Source organism: Phyllobates terribilis, unplaced genomic scaffold (genome assembly GCF_046119375.1).
Source record: "Phyllobates terribilis strain yellow unplaced genomic scaffold, ASM4611937v1 Scaffold_1__5_contigs__length_1240528914, whole genome shotgun sequence".
Classification (NCBI taxonomy): domain Eukaryota; kingdom Metazoa; phylum Chordata; class Amphibia; order Anura; family Dendrobatidae; genus Phyllobates; species Phyllobates terribilis.
The window spans coordinates 238,079,447-238,102,501 of record NW_027362761.1 but is presented as its reverse complement, the minus strand read 5'-3'; the positions used below and the strand labels follow the sequence as shown (position 1 = coordinate 238,102,501).

Here is a 23,055-nt window from a genome sequence, read left to right as displayed (position 1 = left end):
GACCCGCGGTGTGCTTATCTCTGCTTGCCGGCAGCTCGCGGTACACTGAAGGACCTGCCGACATCAGCGGTTACGTGACCCATCACATGACTAGATGACGTCAGCGCAGGTCCTTCACTCCACCGCGAGCTGCCGGCAAACTAAGACAAGCACACCGGGGGCCATCAGAAGGTAAGTATAATATTTATTTTTTATTTTATTCTTTTTTTACAGTTTTCTATGGTACCACGATCCGGAGGAGAGTCTCCTGTCCTCCACACCCGGGTACCATCCGCACATTGAAATGCATAGATTCTGCATGTACAGATGCAGTGATGCGGATTACATGCGTTCCAATGCAAGTCAATGGCAGCGAAAACGCCGCGCTTCCGCAAAATAATTAGTAGTGCTGCTTTTTTTTCCGCAATGATAATCTGCAGCAGAAATTTCTGCATCATGTGCACAGCACATGCGGATTATCATTGGGGGACATGGCAGACCTTCTACCAAGCGTTTTTTAAGCGTTTCTGCAGCGGAATTGCCGCTGCGGAAACGCTTATAAAACGCATCGTGGGCACACAGCCTAATAATTTCTTTGGAAGCTGAAAAAATTGTTGACCAATTATACAATATTGTCTATACATAGTTTTGAAAGCATTTTTATTTTTAAGTATAACTCTTTGGCTCTAAATTTGCATGGCAGCATAAAATAAGGTTATGTACAAAAAACCAAGGGTAAGTTCACACCTGGTTTTGAAAACTACATCCACATCCAATGTCATTTTCTGCAGATTTGCCTTGTATAATCTGCACCCAAAATCTGCAGCAATTCCAAAGTGTCTGAACATGGCTTAAAAAAGTTGTCCAAAATTTTTTACATATATTTCTTTACGTTTTTCAAACATCATGAAAACATGGACAAAAATTGAAAAAAATAAATTATACTCACCTCACAATTCATTCACACATTCTTATCCTGTGCCTCATGAGTCTCCAGCAGTCTCTTTCATTCCTTTTATTTATTTATTTTACTAACTTTTATAGCGCCATTAATTCCTCAGCACTTTACAGACATTATCACTGTCCCCATTGGGGCTCACTATCTAAATTCCCTATCAGTATGTCTTTGGAGTGTGGGAGGAAATCAGAAAACTCAGAGGAAACTCACAAACATGAGTAGAACATACAAACTTGGAGATGTTGTTTCGGTGGGATTTGAACCCAGGACTCCAGAACTGCAAAGCAACAAAGCTAACCACTGAAGCCAAGCTTTGTTTTTCATCATAGTGAGCAGTTTTTGAAAAAGCAATCAAAAATGAAAATAGTTCAATGTGATAAGCTAATGGACATAGCCAATGTCAACATATAAACATACACATTCTTGTTGAATGTACCTAAAAAGAGGTCCACTTGTACAAAGTGCTTTGTGTGCTCTCGTTAATTCAAGCAATTGGTGCTTAATTTCTTGCTGTGTTTTTTCCTCAGTGCCTGATGGTGACATAGTAAAACCATCCTTTAGGGACCTATTTCTTTACAAAAATGCAACTGTTTCCTGTAGAACTAATATGGTACATTCAGAAATTCAGTGGATAGAGAATGGGAATCCAAAAAGAACAGAAGTTAAAAACAAACAAATCATATTTCGCAACACCACATGGATCCAAAACACAATGACCATCAGCTTGGCACACTGGGAGAATATCTTATCTCTTTCCTGCAAACTAAATCCATTCCAGGAGCATCTCCAGAAAAGGATGACCATTATCAGGACAAAAAGTAAGTCACCATATCAAATACCAACTTCTACATACATTGTCCAGATTTGCTTGCATCCAATTCACTTATTATGTTGAGTAGTCACTTTAAAGTGTACTCTTTATTTATGAACTTCTTGTGAATTTGTAATTATTACATGGTCAGATATATTGTAAGATATATAAACTTTTTTGGGGGGTTCAGATTATATTACATTCAATAATAATAATTTATACTACATTTTCCAAAAATTAGATGAGATGAAGGTTCCAGCCATACATCTGCTGCCTCCAGACCTAGAAACAATGATGGACGATCTCTTGATGTTGATCTGTTTGGTGATGGACTTTTATCCAGAAGATCTGTTCATAACCTGGGGGATCAATGGGTCTTCAGCTGAAGAAGAAGTTTCAAATTCCGTCCAAGTCAACTGTAACCACAATACAAAACAGTGTTCAGCCATAAGCCAGCTGAAAATACAGAAGCATGAGTGGCTAAAAGGCATGACTTACTCCTGCCTTGTAGCCCATATTTCTTCTGAAGTATATATCATGAAGAATATTAGTGCTGTTCCCAACAAATCAGGTAACTATAGCCCAATTTTAGTCTATCACTGCATATGAAAAGTGTCACCAGAAGTATAAAGTTGAGCTTATTTTCTTTTCCGTAGAGCCATTTATCACACCAGAACCATCCTTCAATGATCTGCTTTATTCCAAAAATGCCACCGTCAGTTGTAGAACCAGTGTTGGTATCAATGATATAAACTGGTTGCTTAATGAGACAGAAATACCAACACTAAGCCAGAAAAATGATGGACTGATCAATAAGGATGTGGAATCAGTACAGGTCACAATACAAATTCCATTGGAAGAATGGAAAACAAGCTCAACACAACAATTTTGCAAGCAAGAATTTTTTAACATCACAAGTAAGTGGCTTTACAAATGCTCTTCAGATGCTGAATCTGAGACTCAATGACCTGAGCCATTTAACAGTCATATTGCATGATCATGTGTAGCAATATGACATCCTAAAGCGAGAATCATATCCTAGCTTAATATCACTGTACCTAAGGCAGTACAGAACTGTGAAACACATTTGTAAATTGTTTCTACATTTAGATTTATATTGGTTGCTTTATTCATCCTACTTTTAATAAGTTTTCTATTTTTACAGACCCCAATGTAATAAAACAGCCAAAAGTTTCCCTATTTCCCCCTACCAATCAAAGGGTAGAAGAGGATCATCTAACATTGATATGTTTAGTTAATGGATTTTATCCAGAAAATGTTTTTGTGACATGGAAGATCAATGACACCACGATCAAGCAGGACTTTCCCCACCCAAAGGATGTTATCTGTGACCATCAGAAATATCTGTGCTCATATCTCAGTGAATTACTCATCTTAAAAGAACAGTGGCTTGGAGGAATGAGCTATGCATGCCTTGTGGCTCATTTATCATCCGAACCTTACATCCATTCAAACATCAGCAAACCAAATGGTAAAACACTATTAAAATGTGGATCTTATATTGTGCTAATAATGATTTTCATTTATAAATCTATGTATAAAAGTAGATCATGTTTTATTCATTAAATTATTGACTAAATTATGAATGCCCAATAAATCTTGTAATTTCATGCATTTTTAAGTGTAGTCATTTATTTCCAAAGAAAGATGGCATTGAGCTATTTTTTTTCTTCCTCAAAAGTTCTATGTGCTAATGTATTGTGAAAATACTGTACGCATACAGATTTCCTATTGGTTATTTAACGTATACCTCCAATGATGAAGACAGTAATATATATACCAGAACTTTAAGACTAATGTTAGAAAACACAGCCTGGCGAGCAGGCAGCTACCATATGATGCCAAATACCTACAGTGGTGGCCAAAAGTATTGGCACCCCTGCAATTCTGTCAGATAATACTCAGTTTCTTCCTGAAAATGATTGCAATCACAAATTCTTTGGTATTATTATCTTCATTTAATTTGTCTTCAATGAAAAAACACAAAAAGAATTGTCCTAAAGCCAAATTGGATATAATTCCACACCAAACCTAAAAAAGGGGGTGGACAAAAGTATTGGCACTGTTTGAAAAATCATGTGATGCTTCTCTAATTCGTGTAATTAACAGCAGCGGTAACTTACCTGTGGCACCTAACAGGTGTTGGCAATAACTAAATCACACTTGCAGCCAGTTAACATGTATTAAAGTTGACTCAACCTCTGTCCTGTGTCCTTGTGTGTACCACATTGAGCATGGAGAAAAGAAAGAAGACTAAAGAACTGTCTGAGGACTTGAGAAACCAAATTGTGAGGAAGCATGAGCAATCTCAAGGCTACAAGTCCATCTCCAAAGACCTGAATGTTCCTGTGTCTTCCGTGCGGAGTGTCATCAAGAAGTTTAAAGCACATGGCACTGTGGCTAACCTCCCTAGATGTGGACGAAAAAGAAAAATTGACGAGAGATTTCAACGCAAGATTGTGCGGATAGTTGATAAAGAACCTCGACTAACATCCAAACAAGTTAAAGCTGCCCTGCAGTCCGAGGGTACAACAGTGTCAACCCGTACTATCCGTTGTCGTCTGAATGAAAAGGGACTGTATGGTAGGATACCCAGGAAGACCCCACTTCTTACCCCGAGACATAAAAAAGCCAGGCTGGAGTTTGCCAAAACTTACCTGAGAAAGCCTAAAACGTTTTGGAAGAATGTTCTCTGGTCAGATGAGACAAAAGTAGAGCTTTTTGGGAAAAAGCATCAACATAGAGTGTACAGGGAAAAAAAAGAGGCATTCAAAGAAAAGAACACAGTCCCTACAGTCAAACATGGCTGAGGTTCTCTGATGTTTTGGGGTTGCTTTGCTGCCTCTGGCACTGGACTGCTTGACCGTGTGCATGGCATTATGAAGTATGAAGACTACCAACAAATTTTGCAGCATAATGTATGGCCCAGTGTGAGAAAGCTGGGTCTCCCTCAGAGGTCATGGGTCTTCCAGCAGGACGATGACCCAAAACACACTTCCAAAAGCACTATAAAATGGTTTGAGAGAAAGCACTGGAGACTTCTAAGGTGGCCAGCAATGAGTCCAGACCTGAATCACATAGAACACCTGTGGAGAGATCTCAAAATGGCAGTTTGGAGAAGGCACCCTTCAAATATCAGGGACCTGGAGCAGTTTGCCAAAGAAGAATGGTCTACAATTCCAGCAGAGCATTGTAAGAAACTCATTGATGGTTACCGGAAGTGGTTGTTCGCAGTTATTTTGGCTAAAGGTTGTGCAACCAAGTATTAGGCTGAGGGTGCCAATACTTTTGTCTGGCCCATTTTTGGAGTTTTGTGTGAAATGATCAATGATTTGATTTTTGCTTCATTCTCTTTTGTGTTTTTTCCTTGCAAGCAAATTAAATGAAGATAATAATACCAAAGAATTTGTGATTGCAATCATTTTCAGGAAGAAACTGAGTATTATCTGACAGAATTTCAGGGGTGCCAATACTTTTGGCCACCACTGTATGTGGCAAAGTTCCATTTCAAAAGAGTCTTTTGGTGTTGTAAAATTATTTAAGCATCTGGATTACCAGCTTACACTTTACAATAACTATCAGCACATTATAATAAAGGAGACTTAACTATATTCTGTATTCTAACTATACCTGCAGATATCAATACTGTCTATCAAGATGATGGAGGGGAAGAGCTACAGGAGCTCGAAGAGATCAACAGTGTGTGGACAACAACATCTACCTTCATTACCCTGTTCTTGGTAACATTGATCTATAGCAGCTTTGTCACTTTTGTTAAGGTACATGAAAATGTTTTTTTATGAAAGTAGTATAATTATAACATGTATAAAACGTTATAGCTTTTATATAATTTTCTGGTGTCTTTTTTATGTAATGACATCTAGATAATTTCAATCAAATGTGGAGTATCACTTTAAAATCTAAAATAATTTTTGAGTGAAAGATCATGAATATGTCCATATTACAGATCTATGTTGTACTTGTCTGCAATATGGAATACCTGAAAGTTTTTTTTTCTAAAAAGGTTGTAAGAAACCTAAAGAAAAGTAGTAACATTATATGAATTCTTAGGGAGAGGGGATTGCATGTCTTATGAAAGTTCACCATGTGCATATGGCTAAATAATGCTAGCAATGAGCTGTGCTTAGGCTTATATTGCAAAGATAGCAAAACACATTAGAAGGGGCTATAACTATAATAGGTGCAGGGGTTGCAATTGTGCACAGGCCCTGGAGACTAGGGGGGCTCCCAAAGGTTCCTTTGCCCCATATGTAAAGACAACTACTATTAAAGACCTGTGTTAGTTGAGGGCTCCATTGGAGATTTTGTATTGGGGCCCACAAGCTTCAAGTTATGTCTCTGTACATTTGATAAACTCATACATTTTGGCAAGACAAGGCCAAATATCTAATGTGTATTGAGGCCTCACAACTCTCCCTGTACAGCAGATGTCAGGAAAAAGATGGATTTCAACATAGACAAACCTTTTGCTTTCAGGGAGATTAACTACCACCAGCAGTTTACGCCCCATTCCCCAGACACAACTCATACACACTTGGCCGAGCTGAGTGGAGTGGGGTGATATAGCTTGTAAGGGGGGTACTATCAGTGTATTGTATCAACACAGGAAGCAATCAGGTATCAGATATAACAGAACTTTATTTCAGAAATGAAAATGTGGATTATACAGTGACATGAGATCAGTCTCTGTAGATATCTATATATCACAGATAAAGAGTTGTCATCCACCATGTTTCCGAACATGGCTACCACCATGTTTCCTGGTTGTCAGTCATTTAATAGCCTGTTTAAACAGGTAGACTGTGCTTCAGATGAACAGTGAAGGATCTGTAATAGATCATTTAGTGTGTATAGGCGGCCATTGTTTTCTTCAGTGCAGACCTGTTTACAAATGATGAGCCGCTAATTAGCTCCATAATACCACCAAAAAATAGCTCTTTTCAGAGCTGAAGACACAAAATAAAGTCAGAGTACAGGGAGGGAGAGATTGTGTATTAGGTAGGGAGAGGTTAAAGTGTTCTTCCAGTGTCCATCTTAAAACAGCTCTTGTCAGAGGCAAAGCAATATTTTTCCAGCACACAGATTAGTAGTATTTTGTGCTGCCTTTTTTTCTAAAAGCACCGGTCTATTTTCCCCGCTGTTTTAGGGGTCAGAGCCTGGCTTCTGCTATCCACATTAGTCCACTTAAAAAGGCGGTAAGTGCTGAACGCAAAGCAGTAGTCCAAACATTTCTACTACAAAGCACGCACCAGCCCATTTTCCCCGCTGTTTTTGGGGTGACAGCCTGCCTTCTGTCCACATTAGTCCACTTAGAAAGGCGTTTAGTGCCCTATGCAAAGCAGTAGTCCAAACATTTCCTACTGCCTGCTACCAAGCATGCACCAGACCATTTTCCCCGCTGTTTTTGGGGTGACAGCCTGCCTTCTGTTCACATTGGTCCACTTAAAAAGGCGTTTAGTGCACTACGCAAAGCAGTAGTCCAAACATTTCCTACTGTCTGCTACCAAGCATGCACCATGCCATTTTCCCCGCTGTATTTGGGGTGACAGCCTGCCTTATGTTCACATTGGTCCACTTAAAAAGGCGTTTAGTGCACTACACAAAGCAGTAGTCCAAACATTTCCTACTGCCTGCTACCAAGCACGCACCAGGCCATTTTACCCACTATTTTGGCTGTGACAGCTAGCTTGGCTTGTGCCATCAACATCTGAAAATCTGTCAACAAAACCCAAAATGCCAAAAAAGCCTGTTGTTAAGGGACGTGGACAGGATCGGACTGGGGTGTCTGGGGCCCACAGGGAGAACTGACTCTAGGGGCCCACCTACAGCCATATGCAAATATCTGTTATCCGCTATCCCTGTTATAGTGGAGCATTGACTGGCGGCTCCTGCACATCTACTGTGCGACACTAACTGGGATGTACAATTACGGTAGTTTGCATTAAAGGGCTTCTTTGGTTAAAACAAGTTATCACCGATCCATGGGCTCTACAGGATCGGTAATAACTTATTGATCGTTTGGGTCCGAACATTGGAAAACGCACCTATCAGAAGAATGGGGACGTTTTATCCCCGACAGGACACTTATCCCCATTTTAAAATGCAGCGGCAGGTGGGACGTCTGACCGCAGCTCCATTCATTCTCTTGGGGGCTTCCAAAAAAGAGCTGCGCTCACAGCCACTGAAGGAATGAATGGATCAGTGGTCGAGTCGCACATGCCGCTCCAGTTTAATGGGGAGAAAAACTCCACATTCTGCCAATTGTGTCCCAGCAGTCAGACCCCCACCAATCAATATTATCACTGATCCTGTGGAGAGGTGATTACTTGTTTTCACCGGAGAACCCCTGTAAGTGCATCTCTGCCACTCTGGTCCAAGTATTTAATCTCTAAAGCCACGGCCCCACTATCAGTATTTGGTCAGTATCCGGTCAGTATTTTTTTTTCAGGAGTGGGAGCCAAAACCAGGTGAGGAACAATCAGAGAAAAGGTAGAATAGGAACAAGTCACCAATTCTGCATTTATCACCCACTACTTGTTTTGGCAGCGACTCCTGAGAAAAAATACTAACCAAATACTAATGGTGGGGCTGTGGCCTAATGGAAAAAAATCTTTTCCTAGTTAATATCAGCAAGAACAAAATGACCGCCATACACAACACAGTTCACGATATCAACACCAATAATACCACATACAAAAGGGACAAATATCGCCACACCATGACTAGATCACATATTACCACAACATAGTGACTGAATAATACCACATACAAGGAACAAATATGGCCACACCATGACCAGACCACATATTACCACCCCAAAGTGACCAAATACTACAATACTGATCATGAATACAAACCACAATACTAACAACACTGTTATTGCCACCAGCGACATTATACACAGGAGCTCTCTATATAGTGTTAGTGTACAGGTAACACAGTGATCACCAGTGACATTATACACAGGAGCTCTGTATATAGTGTCATTGTACAGGTAATACAGTGATCACCAGTGATATTATACACAGGAGCTCTGTATATAGTGTTCGTGTACAGGTAATAAATACAGTGATCACCAGTGATTTTATACACAGGAGCTCTGTATATAGTGTCAGTGTACAGGTAACACAGTGATCACCAGTGACATTATAAACAGCAGCTCTGTATATAGTGTAAAGGTAATACAGTGGTCACCAGTGACATTATACACAGAAGCTCTGTATATAGTGTATACGTAATACAGTGATCACCAGTGACATACACAGGAACTCTGTATATACTATATACACACGTGATCAGAATTGTTGGTACCCCTCGTTTAATGAAAGAAAAACCCACAATGGTCACAGAAATAACTTGAATCTGACAAAAGTAATAATAAATTTAAAAATCTATGAAAATGAAGAAATGAAAGTCAGACATTGCTTTTCTGCTTCCACAGAATTTTAAAAAAATTTAACTCATGAAATAGGCCTGGAAAGAAATTATGGTACCCCTGAAAATATTGTGACAAAAGGGACATGTTAAATCAAGTTGTGCCCACTAATTAGCATCACAGGTGTCTACAATCTTGTAATCAGCCAGTGACCTGTATATAGGGCTACAGATACTCACTGTGAGGTTTGGTGACATGGTGTGTACCACACTTAACATGGACCAGAGGAAGCCAAGGAAAGAGTTGTCTCGGGAGATTAGAAAGAAAGTTATATAAAAGCATGTTAAAGGTAAAGGTTATAAGACCATCTCCAAGCAGCTTTATGTTCCTTTGACTACAGTGTCACATATTATTCAGAAATTTAAGATCTATGGGACTGTAGCCAACCTCCCTGGACGTGGCCGCAGGAGGAAAATTGATGACAAATCAAAGAGACGGATAATATGAATGGTAACAGAAGAGTCCAGGAAAACTTCTAAAGAGATTAAAGGTGAACTTCAAGCTCAAGGAACATCAGTGTCAGATCGTACTATCCATCGTTGTTTGATCCAAAGTGGACTTCATGGGAGACGACCAAGGAGAACACCATTGTTGAAAAAAAAAAATAATAAAAAAGCCAGACTGGAATTTGCCAAACTACATGTTGACAAGCCACAAACTTCTGGGAGAATGTCCTATGGACAGATGAGACAAAAATGGAAGTTTTTGGCAAGGCGCATCAGCTCTATGTTCACAGACGGAAAAATGAAGCATATCAAGAAAAGAACACTGTCCCTACTGTGAAACATGGGGGAGGCTGTTATGTTCTGGGGCTGCTCTGCTGCATCTGGCACAAGGTGTCTTGAATCTCTGCAGGGTACAATGAAATCTCAAGACTATCAAGGGATTCTAGTGAGAAATGTGCTGCCCAGTGTCAGAAAGCTTGGTATCAGTCGCAGGTCATGGATCTTGCAACAGGATAATGACCCAAGAATGGCTAAGAGGAAAACATTGGACTATTCTGAAGTGGCCTTCTATGAGCCCTGACCTAAATCCTATTGAGCATCTTTGGAAAGAGCTGAAACATGGAAAAGGCAACCTTCAAACACGAGACAACTATAGCAGTTTGCTCATGAGGAGTGGGCCAAAATACCTGTGGAGAGGTGCAGAAGTCTCATTGACAGTTACAGGAATCCTTTGATTGCAGTGATTCAACAAAGTTGTTCAACAAAATATTAAGTTAAGAAGAGCCATCATTTCTGTCCAGGCCTATTTCATGAGGTTAATTTTTTTTAAAATTCTGTGGAAGCAGAAAAGCAATGTCTGACTTTCATTTGTTCATTTTCAAAAGTTTGTAATTTATCAGATTCAAGTTATTTTTGTGACCATTGTGGGTTTTTCTTTCATGAAACGAGGGGTACCAACAATTTTGACCACATGTGTAGTGTAAGTGTACATGTAATACACTGACTCACCAGTGATGTCTCTAGGTGAAGTCCTTCATCTTCGCTTTTCTTCTTCATCAGGCACAGACGGCCATCACTTCTTCCAGCCAGGAATCGTCTATGCAGAAAATAACACACAGTTATCAATAACTGATCTCTTCTAGAGAATATTCCCACTTTTCCCCCCGACTTCTACACTACACCAGTTGAAGAAAAAAAGCAACATAGTACCATCCTGCACAGTAACAGGACTCCTCTTTTGTTCCATCCCATGGAAAACAGTTTCCTAAAAAGTAAATTATATTACTGAAGTAATAATGTAATAATAATAATTGGAATCTAAAGTAATAATGTTCCCCACTGGCCACCATAAACTAATAAAGTATGTTCCTCAATTTGGCCCCCAAACAGTAATTAAGTCCCTTGTCCAGCCAGGCACCCCCATATGTCCCTTCTGGCCCCCATATGTCCAGGGTGGCCTCTCCATATATTTATCCTAGCCCACATGTATTGAGCCTGCCCTCCCCCCCATATATCCATCCTAGCCCCCCATGTGGCCAGCCTGCCCCCCCACATATCCATCCTTGCCTCCATGTTTCCAGCCTGCCCCTCCATATATCCATCCTGGACTCCATGTATCCATCCTGACACCCCCCTGCACATATCCCTTCTGGCCCCCATTTGTCCAGTGTGACCCCTCCATATATTTATCCTAGCACACGTGTATCGAGCCTGCCCCCTCCCATATACCCATCCTAGCCCCCCATGTGGCCAGCCTGCCCCCCCCCCACATATCCATCCTTGCCTCCATGTTTTCAGCCTGCCTCCCCATATATCCATCCTGGACTCCATGTGTCCAGCCTACCCTCTATATATCCATCCTGCCCTCTCCCCCCCTGCATATATCCATCCTTACACCTACCCATATATCCATCCTGCCCCCCCATATATCCATCCTGAACTCCATGTGTCCAGCCTGCCCCACCCATATATCCATGTGTCCAGCCTGCTCCCCCTACATATCCATCCTGGCCTCCATGTGTCCAGCCTGCCTCCTCATATATCCATCCTGACACCCCCCATAAATCCAGCGTGCCCCTCCATATATTTATGTTAGCCCACGTGTATCGAGCCTGCCCCTCCACATATCCATCCTAGCCCCCAATGTGTCCAGCCTGTCCCCCCCCCATAGATCCATCCTGGCCTCCATGTGTTCAGCCTGCCCCCCCCATAGATCCATCCTGGCCTCCATGTGTCCAGATTGCCCCCTCCCATATATCCATCCTGGCCTCCATGAGTCCAGCCTGCCCCCCCATGTATCCATCCTGGCCTCCCATGTGTCCAACCTGCCCCCCCATATATCCGTCCTGGCCTCCCATGTGTCCAGCATGCCCCCCCATATATCCATCCTGACCTCTATTTGTCCATTCTGCCCCCCATATATTCATCCTGGCCTCCATGAGTCCAGCCTGCCCCCCATATATCCATCCTGCCCACCCCCCCTTTGCCTGGGTCCAGCCAGGGTCCCCCCTTGTGTGTCCAACCAGGGTCCCCCCTTGTGTGTCCAGCCAGGGTCCCCCCTTGTGTGTCCAGGCAGGGTTCCCCCTTGTGTGTCCAGGCAGGGTTCCCCCCTTGTGTGTCCAGACGGGGTTCTCCTTTGAGTGTACAAATGGGGTTCCCTCCTTGTGTATCCAGACGGGGTTCCCCCCTTGTGTGTCCAGCTGGGGTTCCCCCCTTGTGTGTCTGTCCAGCTGGGCTTCCCCCTTGTGTGTCTGTCCAGCTGGGCTTCTCCCCTTGTGTGTCTGTCCAGCTGGGCTTCCCCCCTTGTGTGTCTGTCCAGCTGGGCTTCCCCCCTTGTGTGTCTGTCCAGCTGGGCTTCCCCCCTTGTGTGTCTGTCCAGCTGGGCTTCCCCCCTTGTGTGTCTGTCCAGCTGGGCTTCCCTCCTTGTGTGTTCTGTCCAGCTGGGCTTCCCCCCTTGTGTGTCTGTCCAGCTGGGCTTCCCCCCTTGTGTGTCTGTCCAGCTGGGCTTCCCCCCTTGTGTGTCTGTCCAGCTGGGCTTCCCCCCTTGTGTGTCTGTCCAGCTGGGCTTCCCTCCCTTGTGTGTCTGTCCACTGTCCAGCTGGGCTTCCCACCTTGTGTATCCAGCCAGGGGCCCAGACCATTACATACACACACACCTCTTACCTTCCTGCGCTCCCGTGCGGTGTCCTCCTTCTCCTGAGTTGCGCGCCTCCTTCACAGCAGGCGCATGACGATGACGTCATACGCCGGCCGGCGAAGGGAGACGCGCAGCTTCAGCTGCTTCACTGGGACGTGCGCCGCGGTGGTTCAGGTAATGAACGCCGCGTGCGCGCGTCCCCGCATACACTGTGCCTGCGCTTTTAAAGGGCCCGTGCCCCTTAAAACCGCAGGATTTTTTTTTTTGCTCTCTTCTCCCCCTCTCATCTGCAGCAGGGGGCGGGGCCCACCGGGAAAATTCCCGGTATCCCGCCAGCCCAGTCCGACCCTGGACATGGACGTGGTCAGTGGTGCACGAGAAGGCACTCAGTCTGTGTCAGGTCAGAAGAAGCTTGATGCATCCACAATGTTTCTGGAAAAATTTCCCAGTCTGGAACGTGAACGTGTGTGGAAGACAGAAGAGCGAGAGCAGATTCTGTCTTGGATAGCAGACAAGGCCTCTACCCATTTGCCAAGCAGCAACAAATCTTCCACGACCACACAGTCTACTGTCGATACACAGAAGGCTGGCCCATCCAATCCTGAAGCTGTTTCTCCTTCTTTCTGCCATTATCAGTCACAGGAGACATATGACCCCAAGCTTGGCCACTCCGAGGATCTGTTTGGTACGTATCCTTTGGTTGACTCTGGCCTATAACCGTGCAGTATTGAAGAGGGACAAGAGAAGGTGGCGTGCATTGATGCTCAAGTATTTGAGGACCTACGGCCAGAAGAAAGCCACTTGGAGGAACTGTATTTACTGTCTCCAGAGGTGGAGGCTAATGATGATGAGACAGTTGCCATCAGGTCAGCCTACAATGTCAACTGGGATGGAGGATGAGATGGAAGACGAGGTGGTTGATGATGAGTCCACTGATCCAACCTGGACCGTTGGCATGCATAGCCATGACAGCAACACAGAGGAAGATGGCTATGTAGCACCAACACAGGCACCAAGGGGTCGTGGTTTGCCCAGAGTGAGAACTGGGTCAACTGTTCCAAAGAGCACCCCCACTGTGCGCCAAGTCAGGGCAAGGGGGCGTTCAGCTGCTGTGTGGAATTTTTTTTCTGAAAGTCCTTCAGAGAAAAACATTGTAGTCTGTAGCATCTGTCATACCAAGTTGAGCAGAGGCCAGGGCAAAGGCAACCTGAGCACCATCAGCCAAGCACCCCAGTAGGTGGGCTGAACACCAGGGTACCAAATCTGCGTCTGCGGGTCAAACCAATGCCATATCGCCTGGGCTATGTCCTTCAGAATCTGCAGTTCAGGATGCAGGCACTCATACCTCCTGCTCACAAGCTGCGGTTGTTCACACACAACAAACATTGACCACATCCACTTCCTTATTCCAGCAAAGCGTCCAATTGTCCATGCCTGAGAGCTTGGAAAGAAAGCGTAAATACCCAGCCACGCACCCACAGGGACAAATACTAAACTCGCACATTGCCAAATTATTAGCTGTGGAGATGTTGCCGTTTAGGCTTGTTGGAACACAGTCTTTCCGTGATCTCTTGTTGGTGGCTGCCCCACGATACAGTGTTCCCAGCCGCCACTATTTTGCCCGGTGTGCCGTCCCTGCATTACACAAGCACGTGTTAAACAATCTGAACCGTGCTCTCACCAACACCGTAACTGGGAAGGTCCACCTAACAACAGACACCTGGACAAGTTGTTGTGGACAGGGACGATACATTTCTGTCATGGCACACTGGGTGAACCTGGTGGAGGGTTGGACAAAGGCACAAACTGGATCATCAGACATCCTACCCACGCCAAGAATGGCGGGCCCAACTTCTGTCAGGGTTTCCACCTCTTCATATTCCACTTCCTCTCTCCCCTCCTCCCGCTCCTCATCCTCTGCTGAATTACCCTCCCCATCACTGCCAAGCTGGGACCTGTGCAGCAGCGCATCGGCAAAGCGGCAACACGCTCTGCTGAGCTGGTCTGTTTCTGATCTGGTCAGAAAGCACACATAGCAGCCGAGCTGTGGCAAGCTTTAAAACAACAGACCGATCAGTGGCTCTCCCCGCTGCACCTCAAATCCGGTCTGGTCGTCTGCGATAATGGGGGTAACCTGGTGGAGGCTTTAAAGGTCGGCAAGCTGGTAAACGTGCCATGCATGGCTCACGTGCTGAACCTAGTTGTCCAGAAATTTCGGAAAACTTACCGTGACTTGCCGTACCTACTTGAGAAGGTGCGCCGTATTAGCATCCATTTCAGCCATTCCTCTACCACTTTTGCTGCTCTTACAGTGCTGCAAAAGTGCTTGAATTTGCCAAGTCACCGACTCATTTGAGACCTGCCCACTCGGTGGAACTCAACCTATCATATGTTGGCGAGGATTAGTGAACAGCAGAGGGCAGTAGCTGAATACCAGCTTCAACATGCCCAACAGACTGAGAGTCAGCCACCACACATAACAACTGTTGAGTGGGTGTGGATTGCTGACATTTGTGAGGTTCTTGAGAACTTTGAGTACTGCACCAACCTCGTGAGCGGTGATCAGGCTATTATCAGCCTAACCATCCCACTGCTGTGTCTCTTGAAACAATCACTGCATAATCTCAAAGAGGAAGCTTTGAGTGCGCAGCATGTTGGTATGAAGCCAGATTTTCCAATGGATGATACTACCCAGCCCAGCCAATATTCAGAGGCAACATGGGAAGATAAGGAGGATGAGGAGGGAGAGGACTTGTTTTTCTGTTCTACCGAGGGGACACCCAACCCAAGCTTCATGTCTGTCCAGCCTGGATGGGCTGGAGAGGAGGAGGTGGAGGAGGAGGCGAGTCAGCGTGAGGAGAGGATGGGTACTGTTTCTACTGTTGGGGACACAGAACATTTGCCTTTTTGCAACTTGGCCCACATGGCACAGTTCATGTGTAAGTGTCTGTGGCAAGACCCTCGCGTGATACACATTTTATCAACAACCTATACTGGTTGGCCACCTTTCTCGATCCATGGTACAAGGAGAAATTTCCTTCTCTCCTTTTGGAGTCACCAAAAAGTTTTACAATGGAATTGTTCAAGAGGGCCGTTGAAGATCAGTTGCTGAAAACATCACCCTCAGACAATGCTGGTGGCAGAGGTACCGGCTCTTTTCAACACCAAGGGATAATGGGGAGAGAGACGAACACCAGCTCCAACAGAGGTGGGGGGAAAATGTGCACAAATTTGGCAATTTTCAATAAACCAGCACAACAGCAAGGGCTATCTGTGCCTGTAACAATGCCAAGGAGGGACAAGTTGCAGAACATGGTCAAGGGGTACTTAAGTGACCATATGTGCGTCCTTTCTGAAGCTAGTTCCCTTTAATTATTTTGTGTCTAAGCTGAACACTTGGCCCGACCTCTCCTTATATGCCTTGGAGGTGCTGGCCTGCCCGGCTGCTAGTGTGGTGTCAGAGCATATTTTCAGTTCCGCTGGGGCAATCATCATTGATAGGCGCACACGCCTCTCCACGGAAAATGCAGACAGACTTACTCTGATTAAATTCAACAAGGACTGGATATCTCCACAGTTTGTAATCCAGATGACAGCAAGCCAACCTTAATTCACCAAAAATGCAGATTCATGCTGCTGCTGTTAACATCACTCCCTACCCATAAAAACCCGTTTCCTTCCTTCGTCAACCATGACTCAGCCCATAGGGCTAATTTTTACAAATCCTATGCACATTTTGCAGTGGAAAAACCAGGACAGTATTCCTACTCCAGCCTAACTGCTATTTGTGATTGGAAGCCCTTGGGATGGTGGCTTCCTGCATCAACCATGACTCAGCCCATAGGGCTAATTTTTACATCCTGGAGGGGGGCACCATATATCCTTTGTGCATTGACTTGCACAAGTGATATATTTGAGCTCGTCATCCAGTTGAATAGTGCAGCTTTATTTTTTCCGGTTCACAGAGTTAAGCCAAACCTGAGGATCGCAGGCCGCACTCACTGCTACCTTCTAGTATTCTATGTCTCTTGGTCTTTTTCTCTGTAGTCTTTGCCCTTAAATTAGTTAAATAATAGAGTGAGGGCCCTACAATATGAATAAGTGAGGGCACTCTCAAATGTACACAAGAGGCACCTCCAAAATATCTAGAGGAGGGCACTTACAATGTATGTTACAAGGCCACATGAGGGCTCTCACAAAACTCAGCTTTCCTGCCTCCTGCAGGCCCTCTGAACATTTGAATTTAGGGCCGCAGTATCACATGGTGGTGGAGGAGGAGGAGGGCCAAGCCCAACACTACAATGGGCACTTTGTAAACTGCTATGGAATATGTATTCCACTATTTGAGTGTCAATGATGGAGGGACTGCCCAAATGTCTAAGTAACAGCTGTCCCTCCAAAACGCATGTTATAGAGCCACCTGAGGCCTCTCAGGTCAAAGATCAACATACCTACTGGTACGCTCTTGCTGTGGTTGTAAAGTGCTGGGGAATGGTGAACTAAAAATTATGTATGACAGAGGGACCTACAAAATGTATAAGTCAGGGCCCTCCCAATTGTAAAAGGCAAAAAAAAGCCACATCAGTATGTGTGAACAAAGGCTAAAAGGGATATTTTTTTGGTTTCTCTGGTTTATTTAGCCTTATATACAAGTGATTGTGCAGGAAAAACTGTTTCTTAACCTTTTTGGCTTGTTAAATGCAATTTTAGGTTAGGTTTGGTAGTTGTTCTTGTGTGTCTGTAAAAGTGGTGTAATACTGCAATAAACTTATTCCCAGAAACCATATGTCAGTCAGAAATGCATGCAGGCATATTCTCCAGGCTCTTCCCATTCTGTTTCATCACTTTCCCATCCATTTCAGCCTTTTCCTCAGGCCCCCAGACCCTTTTGTAGGGTCCAGCAGAAAATTACACGCATTTCCCATTGACTTACATTGTACTCGCTATTCGGAACGAATAAGCAATTATTACAAAGTACTTGTTACGAGTATAGCGATTACGAATATTACGGTACTCGCTCATCACTAATGATAAACGGTAGTTGAATAGAATACAAGTTTTACAGATACTAGAGCTTTAGTTCTATACTCCAGGCAAGTTTTTCCTTCTTACAAGCTATTGGCCTAATAAAAGTTCAGATAACAAGTATCTAATGTGTAAGGCAGCCTAAGGGTAGGAAGGTTATAAAGGGTTCAACTAATCAACATAAGAGATGCACATATTGAATGTCTTATTTATATCAAGTCAAGTAATGTGCATATTTCATTAACACAGGTTAATATAGGTTGAATAAATGGCTGTATTTGTTTGTTAACATTTCTTTACAGGAAACCCGTCATGTCAAAAAATGCTACTAACCTGCAGATATAGGGTTAATCTGCAGGTTAATAGTGTTCTGAAGCCGCACAGCCGCCACACTGAGAGCCCCACTGCTTTGAAGGAAATTAACTTTATTCCTCCCGGCAGCCTTGGGCTGTACGTTATAGAGGCGCGGCATCAGTCACCTGTAATCATGCCTCGGCACTGACTGACAGCCGGCTCTGCACTGATGCACTGGAGAGCCAGCTGTCAGTCATTGCTAGGGCGTGGTTACAGCCACTGCTCACTGTTTACTGAGCGGTGATTGAAGTCGAAAAAAAGAGGCAAAAATTATTTGATAATTATTCACAAATTTAACCTGAAACTTCATCAGATTTTCACAAGTCCTAAAAGTAGATAAAGAGAACCAAATCAGTTCAAATCACAGTCAAACATATTAGACATTGTCATTTTTTTTATTGAGGAAAATTATCCAATATTACATTTCTGTAAGTGGCAAAAATATTTTAACCTTTAGGATTAGCATACAATTAAAAGGTTAAAATTAGAGTCTGGTGTTTTCAATGGAATAATAATCAGGTGTGAGACAGTGGGTGACTTGTTTTAATTAAAGAATAAGGAAATATCAAAGTCTAATCTTCACAACACAGAGTTGTTGATACTCATCAGGTTGAAAAACCTTACATCTCTAAAAAGTTTGGATTCCATCAATCCATAGTCAGACAGATTGTGTACAAATGGGGGAAATTTGAGTCCGTTACTTCTTTCTCCAGGAGTGTTTGACCAACAAAGATCAGTCCAAAAGCAAAGCATAGTCTGCTAGGTCATGAAGGAACCCAAGGAAATCTCTAAGCAACTAAAGGTCTCTCTCACATTAGGAACTGTTTATGATAGTTTTCCTCATACCATCTGTGGAATATGGTGGTGGTAGTATCAGAGTTTGGGTCTTTTTTACTGCATTTAGGCCAGGATGGCTTCCTGGAATAATGACGTCTTACAGAAAACCGGCTGTACGATCTCAGCCAGGTATGTTTAACTCTGAAATGCCGCAGTGTTTCAGAGAAAAAACATTCTTTAAAAGCCGCTGGAGACTAGACAGACGAGCTGTTCCCGGCTGCTTTTCCCGTGTGCGTATAGGAAGAGACCTGTGAATACAAGGCAGCTGGTGAGTGGTTCGACTAGTCTCCAGCGCTGCTCGATCCCCAGCATCTTTTAATATATGTTTTTCTCTGAAACACCGCAGCGTTTGAGTTAGACATACTGGACTGAAATTATACAGCCAGTATCTTATACATGTTGCCCGTGGATCGAGCAGCATGCATCAGCTGTCCGGTTCATTTTAATTTTATCAGCAAAGTTACATTTTTGGGTTAGCCAAGTGAAAGTTATGACCTTAATCCTATAAAAATGTTGTGGAAGGATCTGAAGTGAGCAGTTCATGGGAAAAAGCCCACCGACATAACAGAGTTGAAGCTTTTTTGTAAGAATGAATGGGCTAAAATTCCTCTAAGCCGATTTTCAGGAATAATCAACAATTACCAGTAATGTTTAGATGCAGCTTTTGCTGCACAATGGGGTCACACTAGATACTGAAAGTGAAGGTTCACATACTTTTCCCACTCATAGAAATGTAATATTGGATCATTTTCCTCAATTAAAAAATAATGAAGTCTAATATTTTTGTCTAATTTGCTTGATTTGGTTCTTTTTATCTACTCCAAGGACTTATGTGAAAATTTGATATATTTTTGGGTCAAATTTATGCAGAAATATGGAAAATTCTGAAGGGTTCAAAAATTTTCAAGCACTACTATGCATACATTTACAATGAAAAAAATATATATATATACTTTTCCTACATATGTGCTAAGTGAGCCATAAATAAAGTTACCATTTTTCACAGTGACTTACTAACTGAATAATACTCTTGTTTTAGGTAAAGTAAGAAGCAGAAAGAAGAAAGCTAGAGTATGCATATCAATCCCCCTCCCCAAAGAGACAATTCCCTATGCTACCTATATTGTTATTACAATATCCATTATACAAGCTATGAATATGTCATTAACACTGTAGATATACATTGCATTCATATTTAGAGGAACTGGAATGCAACAGAAGAAGCAAGGAAGCATTATATCTAAAAACAGCTGCAGAAAGATGGCATGATGATATTGCAGAAAATCTCAATCAGATTCATCCTTCTCATCCACTTGATGACTATGTTACGAGCCATACAACCCACCAAATGCTCTAAACGGCTATTTGGGGGAGATGAAAATGTATTGACATTGGCGTAACTTCAAAAACTACTCATTGTGACAGAGATGGAGCTATATAATCTTCAGTTTTAGAAATAATTATATTACTTTGAACTTGTGTGTTATGTATTTCCATTGTAAACTATGCCAATGTTGGTGCTTTTGCTTTTTAATAAAACATTTTCATTATAATTGGTTTTTTTTCATGGTTTCAATTGGTATTGTATTTTAAGGATGTTACCTTAATCGGTTATTCTTATGTTATTAAAATTGATTCAGTTAATTAGACAGCATTAACATAAGCAAGTTTGATATTTACTCGCTTTACCCACAGTACAGACCAAAAGTTTGGACACATCTTCTCATTTAAAGATTTTTCTGTATTTTCATGACTTTGAAAATTGTACATTCACACTGAAGGCATCAAAACTATGAATTAACACATGTGGAATTATATACTTAACAAAAAAGTATGAAACAACTGAAAATATGTCTTATATTCTAGGTTCTTCAAAGTAGCCACCTTTTGCTTTGATGACTGCTTTGCACACTCTTGGCATTCTCTTGATGAGCTTTAAGAGGTAGTCACCGGAAATGGTTTTCACTTCACACGTGTGCCCTGTCAGGTTTAATAAGTGGGATTTCTTGCCTTATAAATGGGGTTGGGACCATCAGTTGTGTTGTGCAGAAGTCTGGTGGATACACAGCTCATAGTCCTACTGAATAGACTGTTAGAATTTGTATTATGGCAAGAAAAAAGCAGCTAAGTAAAGAAAAATGAGTGGCTATCATTACTTTAAGAAATTAAGGTCAGTCAGGCCGAAAAATTGGGAAAACTTTGAAAGTGTCCCCAAGTGCAGTTGCAAAAACCATCAAGCGCTACAAAGAAACTGGCTCACATGAGGACCGCCCCAGGAAAGGAAGACCATGAGTCACCTCTGCTTCTGAGGATAAGTTTATCCGAGTCACCAGCCTCAGAAATCGCAGGTTAACAGCAGCTCAGATTAGAGACCAGGTCAATGCCACACAGAGTTCTAGCAGCAGACACATCTCTACAACAACTGTTAAGAGGAGACTTTGTGCAGCAGGCCTTCATGGTAAAATAGCTGCTAGGAAACCACTGCTAAGGACAGGCAACAAGCAGAAGAGACAATTTGGGCTAAAGAACACAAGGAATGGACATTAGACCAGTGGAAATCTGTGCTTTGGTCTGATGAGTCCAAATTTGAGATCTTTGGTTCCCACCGTGAAGCATGGAGGAGGAGGTGTGATGGTGTGGGGGTGCTTTGCTGGTGACACTGTTGGGGATTTATTCAAAACTGAAGGCATACTGAACCAGCATGGCTACCACAGCATCTTGCAGCGGCTTGCTATTCCATCCGTTTTTCATTTAGTTGGACCATCATTTATTTTTCAACAGGACAATGACCCCAAATACACCTTCAGGCTGTGTAAGGGCTATTTGACCAAGAAGGAGAGTGATGGGGTGCTACGCCAGATGACCTGGCCTCCATAGTCACCAGAGCTGAACCCAATCGAGATGGTTTGGGGTGAGCTGGACCGCAGAGTGAAGGCAAAAGGGCCAACAAGTGCTAAGCATCTCTGGGAACTCCTTCAAGACTGTTGGAAGACCATTTCCGGTGACTACCTCTTGAAGCTCATCAAGAGAATGCCAAGAGTGTGCAAAGCAGTCATCAAAGCAAAAGGTGGCTACTTTGAAGAACCTAGAATATAAGACATATTTTCAGTTGTTTCACACTTTTTTTCTTAAGTATATAATTCCACATGTGTTTATTCATAGTTTTGATGCCTTCAGTGTGAATGTACAATTTTCAAAGTCATGAAAATACAGAAAAATCTTTAAATGAGAAGGTGTGTCCAAACTTTTGGTCTGTACTGTATTTGCTCTGGTTTTCTTGATATGAGAGCTTTTATCTTATGGAGTCCAGAGTACCTCTGCTGCATCATTATAGTGAATGGATCCCTCGGTGGTTTCATCTGAATCACGTCATTAGATTTAGATGGAAACCCTGATGTAAGTGCTTATCCGTTAGAGAACCGGATAAATGTGATCCCAAACTATATGTAAAATGTTTCCAATAAAAAGCTTCAACTCAATCCACAAAAAAAACAAGTCCCCACTCAGGTCCATCATCTGTTAACGGAAATATAGGGAGCTTTCATGTTACTGGTAGTACAAAGGCTCTGGAAAAGCGCTACGGCTCCTCAACCCCCCAAAAGAAATCCAGCAAATTCTGCATTCCCAAATCTAAATGCCCCCCTCCCCTATGAGTCCCACAGTGTGCCTATACCACGTTTAGTGTCCACATGTTTGGCATTTCTATTATTAACAGTTCCCAGATACATAATGGCTGGAGGCACATCAATACCCATAAGCGAGAGTGTGGCAGCACAACAACATCACTCCATCAAACATGAGAAAACAAGAGAAGTTTTAAAGATGTAAACAATGTAGCAAATTCTTTATTCAATACATATATGATACATAGCTAAAAAAAGTGTGAAAGACAATTAAAAATAGTGTGCAAGAGCAAACATCCTATAGAGTAACCAGTCTGGGGTACAGGAATAGTAACCACATAATGGTATTAAGATAAATGACCATGGAGTAATAAAGGGTCAAAGCCCCAGTATACGGGAAACTGGCACA

General features: G+C 42.8%; 1 protein-coding gene across 3 annotated transcripts in view; it reads left to right on the top strand.

The window, feature by feature from the left end:
* Positions 1-20,528, top strand: part of LOC141255734 (uncharacterized) — a 971,797-nt gene extending 951,269 nt beyond the window's left edge. For 2 of the 3 annotated variants that reach the window (XM_073671120.1, XM_073671121.1), the window contains 6 exons: positions 1,465-1,755; positions 1,990-2,319; positions 2,405-2,665; positions 2,914-3,240; positions 5,406-5,548; positions 20,063-20,528. In XM_073671120.1, coding sequence (XP_073527221.1) covers positions 1,465-1,755; positions 1,990-2,319; positions 2,405-2,665; positions 2,914-3,240; positions 5,406-5,548; positions 20,063-20,071 — 1,361 coding nt within the window. In that variant the 3' untranslated portion in view covers positions 20,072-20,528. The remainder of the gene's footprint in view (positions 1-1,464; positions 1,756-1,989; positions 2,320-2,404; positions 2,666-2,913; positions 3,241-5,405; positions 5,549-20,062) is intronic. The other variant, XM_073671119.1, reaches the window with a different exon arrangement.
* The last annotated feature ends 2,527 nt before the right edge of the window (positions 20,529-23,055 follow it).